The 7,626-nt window shown below is 57.4% G+C and overlaps 1 protein-coding gene across 2 annotated transcripts; it reads left to right on the top strand.

Moving 5' to 3' along the window:
• Positions 1 to 582: 582 nt before the first annotated feature.
• Positions 583 to 7,626, top strand: LOC119845927 (volume-regulated anion channel subunit LRRC8D-like). Of its 2 annotated transcripts, XR_006278377.1 has the most exons (3): positions 583 to 690; positions 3,882 to 6,668; positions 6,700 to 7,626. XR_006278377.1 is itself a non-coding variant. In XM_038378916.2 (2 exons), the coding sequence occupies exon 2, from the start codon at positions 3,884 to 3,886 to the stop codon at positions 6,260 to 6,262; it is 2,379 nt and encodes a 792-aa protein (XP_038234844.1). In that variant the 5' UTR covers positions 583 to 690; positions 3,882 to 3,883; the 3' UTR covers positions 6,263 to 7,626. The 2 variants fall into 2 exon arrangements, 1 of the variants encoding a protein (XP_038234844.1); XM_038378916.2 differs by having other exon boundaries at positions 3,882 to 7,626.

Raw genomic sequence — 7,626 nt, forward strand, 5'->3', positions numbered from 1 at the left:
GAAGAGACCCTTGGATCCACCCCCACAACCCAGTTAGGGAGAGAACCCAGGAGTCCTGATTCCCAGCCTTCCCCCCTCCCTGCGCTCTAACCACTGGAACCCACTCCTCTTCCAGCATTAGGGATAGAACCCAGGTGTCCTGATTCTCCCTGCACTGACCACTGAGACCCACTGATGGCCTGCAGCTGGGAACAGAATCCACCAGGAGTACTGCCTCTCAGCCCTTGGTCTGGTGGCTGGAGAGTGGGGAGCTGAGATTCAGGACTGCCTGCGTCCTGTTGCCAACTCTGTCGCTGACATGCTTTGTGACCTTCAGCCTTCTGTGCCTCAGTTTCCCCATCTGTCCAAGGGGAGGGGTGGTCATTACCCCAGCAGCAGGTCTAATGAGGGAAGTGCTTTGGGTTAGAGTTGGCTAGATTCTTTTGCTAACACAGCTCTTCCCAGCCAGCCCATGAAACAAATGAGGAAATCACGCTCCCTCCTTCCACAATCCTTCCTCTGCTCCCTGGAGCTGCCATGGAGACGGGAGAGAGAGAGCCACTCCAATGGGCCGGATGTGGAGGGCTCCGGCTGGGGACAATCCAGGCCCCCGGCCAAGACTGGGGGGGCTGGAGGAGACTCTTCCTTGTAGAGAAGAGACTTGGTGGAGCAAGGATCTAGGGCAAGTGGCAGCCCCAGGCTGAGCAGCAGGTGAGGGGAGGGGGCCTGGATGAGAAGAGGCAGGAGGTGGGAAGGAAAGGGTTCGAGGTTCTCTGGGGCTGTTACCAGGGCCGGAGAGCGGGGCCAGACCCCCTGTTGCTGGGCAGAATTGGGCCTGAGCGGGTGGGGAGGCTGCTGGGTATGAGTCAGGGGCTCCCCCCAGGATTGGTATGGGGCAGGGAGCAATTAGCAGGGTTGAGGGGCAATAAAGAACTCAAGTTAGTTAGTTGCAGGGAGAGAAAACTTTGTTCTTTTCTGGGTCAAGGGCCATTTGCTCTCCCTCTTTCTCTCTCCTTCTTCCATTCTCTCTCCTTCCCTTTTCTCCCCCCAAAAAACATCCCTGGACTAACCCCAAAGGGGGCCAGAGCCAGAGCCAGCTGTTCGAGAGGGTGTCCCATGGTGACAGGGATCCGGCCCCACGGAGACGGGGATCTGGTTCTGTTTCCGCAGCAGTGGGGAGGGGACGAGCTACTTCTGTAGCTGGGAGGAGATACCTGCACCACCCTGGGTGATGGGAAAGGTTTTGGAGGGGGGAGGGTGTTGGTGATAAATCCAGCTGGTAGGAGCAGCTGGCTGGTTGGGGAAAATGATCCCGTTCAGAGCACTGGAAGTGCCAGGGATCCGAGCTGGTTTACATGCCTTCTCCCAGGTAAGCAGGTGGCAAAGGGCAGCTGTGTGGTTAGCACATTGGCCTGTGGTTCTGGAGTCCTGGCTCTGCCAGTCACTCCCTGTGTGAGGCTGAACACATCACGGCATTGCTCTGGGCTGCCCATGGTGAGACAGGTGCGGGGATTCATCCCCTGGCTGGGACATTGTCAACTCTTTCTAACGAGAGGGCAAAGAATTGTTAGAATTGCATTTAATTCTCTCACCCCAACTGCCCTTCGTGTGGTTTGGAACAATAACCATCCCAGCAACAGTCCTGACGCTCAGCCCCTGCTGCTCTAACCGTCAGACTCCACTCCCCTCCCAGAGCTGGGGAGAGAGCCCAGGAGTCCTGACTTTAGGCTACACCACTCCATTTAAGATCTAGCCGTTCGGATGTCAGTGGTTCACTCTACCGGCATGAGATCAGGGTGGATCTGAGCAGGGTGGAGGAAAATCAGGGGTCAAAGTGAGCGATGTCCTTCGTCGGAGGAGAGGAGAAGGCTCGTAAGTCTAGGGCCTAACAGGGAGACTGTCAAGGCTCCACTGGTCCTTCTCAGCCCTGCTAGGGTGGGATGGGGTGTGCATGAGCTCAGACTCTGGGAGGTGAAATACCTTCCTCCATTGGCGCCTGATGCTGGCTTGGGCTCCCAAGAGCCTGTAGGGTATTCAGGTACCCCATGCGAGAGGGGGCTGGTTCTGCCAGGAGGAGCTGGGCACTTTGCACATCCACCTCCTGTGAACAGAGCAGCGATTCATACGCAGAGCCAGGACTGAACCTCTTGCCTGACAGCATCACAAAGCCAGGCAGCTGCCTCATGAGCTAAGGGAGCCACTCCCAGAGCCAACAGCAGCAGTAAGTCCTTTATCCCCTTGGTGAGAGTAGTCATGGGAAGATGCTAGGCCCTCCCTGAGACACAAAGTCGGGGCACCACTCCATAGGCAGAATGCAACATTTAACTGCTCCTCTGCTACATCATTTCAGTGCTGGTTCCCCTCCTCTCGCCCACTCCTGTGCTTTCAAACTGCAGGGCAGCCCTTCTGCCAAGTTTCTCCCTCTCTCTGCTGGGTGGGATCCTGTGGAGAGGTGGCAGAGCAAAGGGCTACAGTGGCAAGATGGTTATTAAGGGGATCACCTGGTCCAGAGCTCTGAACCTACCAGCTCTAGGAGTGGGTGGCCAGAGGGACTGCAGGCTGGCACTGCTACACCCCCGCTTTTAAACAGTCCCTTGGAGGACCCCTTCAGTGTGGCAGAGCCCCCAAGGGGCCACCCTCTTCCTTTAGGTTAGCCCACGCAACCTCCCCGTCTCTGAGACTGAGCCCCTGGGCTCCAGCCGTTCTGCTTCACCCCATGAGCTTTGCCCAGAGAGTCCAACTGGGACATATGCCGGGCCAGAGACTTGCTCACTCCTCAGGGTCCAACGCACCCTGGGAAGGATTTGCAGTGACACCAGGCAGCCTTTACAAACAGTTGGGTCTATTACTCAGCTGGAACACAGCATGGGAAGTCCTTAAGTGAGCACAGAGAAGCAAAGGTTAAGACATATCCACCTTGCCAAGCCAGCACCCCACCCAGCCAATCAGCCGTGGGCTCCATTTCAGGCTCGCTCTCTGTCAGACCCAGGTGAGAGCCCTGGCTACAGCACTTGCCCTGCCACCTGACCCCTTTCCCTTTGTTCTTGAGCTGGGGCCTTGGACTGGCAAGTGGAGAAGTGGGGAACTCCCCCCTGGTTGCTAGCTGTGGATGTGCTGGCCACTGGGGTTCCCACTGTCTTTTTGGTTTCCAGCCAGTCCTTCAATGAGCCATTCAGTCTACCCCAGACAGCAAGGTGAGACACACGCCTCAGGGCTCGTGTTCTGGCCCTTTTCCCCACTGGTTAGCGATGTAAAGTATGGAGGAAAACTGAGGCACACACGGCAAAAAATTCCCACTTCATCATAGGCCCCAGCTGAGTTCTGGGTTCTCAGCTTCTTTGACCAGCAGGCCCTTAAGTGTCTCCTAGAAGACAGAGGCAAGAGGAGAAGGGTGGAACCTCATCACTGAGCAAACATGGAAGCAACATGTGTGCTGGCCCTTTTGCAGGGTGGCAAAAGGGCAGGGGACCCTGGGAACGCCCAGCACCCACCCCTCATGTCTCTTCACTATCTTTGAACCTCCACATTCAAGGCTTTCTATGCCATTAGCTGTTTCTCTGTTAGGTGTATTATAGTAGCACTTAGAGGCTCCATTGTGCCAGGTGCTGCACAGACACACAGTGAGAGACAGTCCCTGTCCCAGCTGAGATCAGGGCCCCCATGCAGGGTGCTGCACAGATACCCAGTCAGAGACAGTCCCTGGTCCAGAGAGCTCACAGATTAAATAGGCAAAGGAAGGATCATTATCCCATTCTACAGATGGAGAAACTGAGGCACAGGGAGACGAAGTGATGTGACTAAGATCCCAGAGGGAGTCTGTGGCAGAGCCAGGATCTCCCAAGGACCAACCCAGGCTCAGAACACCTCTAAGTCACTGACCCTTATCCTTTCCCTCCCACCAGCCATGTTTTCCCTGACGGAAGTGGCCTGCCTGAGTGACGGCCGGGCCCCATTCAGTACTCTGAAGCCCTGGTGGGACGTCTTCACTGACTACTTGGTCCTCGCAATGTTGGCCATCTCCATCATCGCAGGGACCCTGCTGATCTCCACAGATCAGCTGGTGTGCCTGCCTGTTGGCAGGACCAGCATGGCTGCAAGTGGGTCCCTGGCTCCCAGACCTGCCTTGGGGCCTCTGGATGGCCCAGAACCTGACGCTACTCTGGTCGGCACCAGGAGGAAACTTTCTGCTGCCCACAGTGGACACCCAACCAACCTTGACTACCAGCAGTACCTGTACATTGGCCAGGTCTGCTACCACCAGGCGCTGCCGTGGCACTCCAAGTACTCCCCATACCTGGCCCTCCTGCACGCGCTACTCTTGATGGTCTGTAACAACTTCTGGTTCATATACCCCAAGACCTCCTCCAGGATCGAGCTGTTCCTCTCCATCCTCCAGAAGTGCTTCCACTCACCCTGGACAACCAAGGCTCTCTCGGAGACAGCCTGCCAGCCCTCAGAAGGTAAGCTTGGCCGGATGAAACCCTGCTCTGCCCAGATCTCTCAGGTTGGCACTGGCTCTCAGGTGGAGCAGGCATCCTCCTTCCCTAGCGCCACCATCCTGGACCAGAAGGACAGGGAGCAGGCCAAGGCACTCTTTGAGAAGATCCACACCTTCCGGGCGCACACTGAAGCTGCAAGCCTCCTCTACTGGGTCTACGTGGGGCAGACGGTGTTCAAGGTGGCAAAGCTCTTGGCCGTGCTGGGCTACGCCTCCAGCTCTGCCGGCACCATTGCTTTCAGGCACATGTGCCGGCCGGGCCTGGGGGACCTTGCTGGCCATGCCACCTTCTCCTGTACCCACAGCCTGGCCTACATCCTGCAGAAGCTGCTGCTGAGCTACCTGGCCCTGGTGCTGCTCAGTGGACTGGTGGGGGTCTACACCCTCTACTGGCTGCTCCGGAGGTCGCTCCGGGAGTACTCCTTCGGTCGGGCCAGCGAGGAGAGCAGCTTCAGGTCTGTCCCCAATGTCTGCAATGACTTGGCCTTCCTGCTGCACATGGCTGACCAGTATGACCCGCTCTGCTGCAAGAGGATTGCCATCTTCCTCTCCACCATCAGTGAGAGTCAACTGCTGGAGATCAGACAGGAGCACCGCGGGGACTATGAGGAGCTGCGGCGGCAGGTGGGGAGGGATGCCTGGGGCCGGCTGGACCTGAGGCTCTGTGCCCTTCCGGCCCTGCCCCAGGCTGATTATCAGATGGCAGACCTGGAGGTGTTGCGGTCAGAGTGCATGGTGGAGGTGAAGCTCTCTGCCAAGGTGGCCCAGATGGGGGCGCTGTCTGAGGTGCAGCTGTACCGCTGCCGAGCCATGATGGAGCCCATGGCTTTGGCTTTCCTGCAGGAATGGTTCAGAGGGCTGCATGTCCAGTTCACTGACATCACCAAGATCCCCTCCTGGCTTTACTCCTTGAAGAACTTGCGCCACATGCTTCTCTCCAGTCACCTCTACTCCAACGTGCTGGCCCTGGAGTCCCTCTGGGAGCTCCGGAGCCTGGAGATTTTGCTGCTCCAGACCAAGCTGACCAAGCTTCCTTGCTCTATGTCCACCCACATCTGCCATCTCTGCATCCAGAATGATGGGACCGAGCTGGAGGCACTGGGGGTCCTGAAGAAGATGAGCAGCCTCCAGCAGCTGGAGCTGCTCTGCTGCCAGCTGGAGAGGATCCCACCTACGGTCTGGCACTTAACCGGCCTGCAGAGGCTGGATCTGCATTCCTATGGCATCCGCAATCTTGAGGAGGGGACTGGCTTCCAGCATCTGGCACAGCTCACCTGCCTGAATCTGTGGCACAACCACATTGCCACCCTGCCTGCTTCCATTGGCGCAGCAGGCAGCCTGGAGGAGCTGATGCTATCCCACAACGAGCTGGAGTCTCTGCCCCATGCCTTGTTCACCCTGAAGAGACTCAGGCACCTGGACCTCAGCTACAACCTCCTTCGTTTCCTCCCTGCGGAGATTGGCCAGCTGGGGATGCTGCAGCACCTCTCCATCACCGGCAACAGGATCAGGGCACTGCCCAGCCAGCTCTTTGCCTGTCTGGAGCTAACTTCTTTGCAGCTGGTGGACAATGCTTTGACCAAGGTGCCAGCTGAGATCGGGAGGTTGGTGCTACTCTCCAGGCTGGAGCTGACAGGGAACCCCTTGGAGTCACTCCCACTTGAGCTAGGCTGCTGCCCCCTGCTTAAGGAGACTGGGCTGAGCGTGGACAACACCCTCTTTGAGACCCTGCTGTCTCATGTGAAGCAGGAGCTCGCCACACCTGTCTCTGCTCTATCCCCGTGAGGCCTTTGGCTGCTCCAGAGACGTCCCTGGGGTGTGGACAGCTGGGAGCCTGTTATGTGGCTGGTCTGTAGCTCCGGGGCACAGGGAGGAGATCTTGGTTAGCAGCAGCAAGTGGACAGAGCCCAGGCACCGGGTCTCCAGAGAACTTACTGGTCATGGAGCCCCCTTGTCCAGGTGACTGCATCTGTACCAAGTACAGCACCTGCTGCATCATAACCACAGAGCAAAATCTAGCCCCCACTCAAGTAGAGCAACCCTGGCCCATGCTCCTTGCTCACAAAGGGACTTGGGTGCAGCTGAATCTGGGGTGGCAACTGAAGGGGGGCAGCCCAAGCTGGGGGAATGGGCACTCCCTGCACAGCCCAGCTCCATGGTGTCTCCTTGAACAACGGGGCTTAGGAGAAGGGTCAGGGAAGCCCCAGCGGCTGGAAGATCAGCTGCCCTGTGCCTCCATAGCCTGTTACACCTGCAGAACCAGGAGATCTGCTGTGGAGGGGCTACAGGGCCTCCCTATAGCCTAGAGGAGGAATGACACCTTCTCCAAAATACCCAGTGCTTCCCCCCGGATATGAGGCAGCAAGGAGGATATGACCCAAGTCAGCACAGATAATCTCCTTACCTCCTCTCACACCATGGGACACTGGGCCAGAGGGGGCTCCATTAATCAGTGTGGACACCAGCCCCTCAAAATCTTCACATGAAACACAGGAATAGCCAGACTGGATTGCAGCAGGGGGCCCATCTAGCCCAGACTCCTACAGTGGCCGACACCAGCGACTTCAGAAGAAGGTGGAAGGAGGCACCCAGTGGACAGCAATGGAGTAACCTGGACCCAGGGAAAGATTCCTCCTAGCCCCCAACAGCCCATGCCCTGGAGCAGCAAATCTGTCCCTAAACTCCATTGTGTTGTAGTATTTGCTATTCTAACTCTGGATGTTTCTGTTACCCGTGGAAACATCCAAACCTGCGTTGTTCTTGGCTTCAGTGATACCTTGTGGCAGTGAGTTCCACTGGCTTATTAGGGAGCAGCAAGAGCTTAGAGCCTCACAAGGCACACATTTAAAATGCAAGGGGGAGGGAGGTGAGGACAAGGGAGGGAATCTCTAAGCCAACCTAAAAATAAATCGAGTCGTGTTCATGCGCTATTTCTCCAATTCGGCCACTGTGGCTGCCTGTGGCCACCAGGGGGTTTCCCTGCGGCCACGGCAGTTTCCTGTACAGCATCAGCCCCTCCCTGTCCGCCCTGTTGCTCCGGCATGTGCTGACACTCTGGAGACACAGGTGGGACACACAAGGCTTAAGGAGCAGGTGAGGCAGTGGCAGCGGGCGGGGAGGTGTGACGAGGCCAGTGGCGGGCAGGAGGC

The sequence above is a fragment of the Dermochelys coriacea genome, chromosome 20, assembly GCF_009764565.3.
Source record: "Dermochelys coriacea isolate rDerCor1 chromosome 20, rDerCor1.pri.v4, whole genome shotgun sequence".
Taxonomy (NCBI): Eukaryota; Metazoa; Chordata; order Testudines; family Dermochelyidae; genus Dermochelys; species Dermochelys coriacea.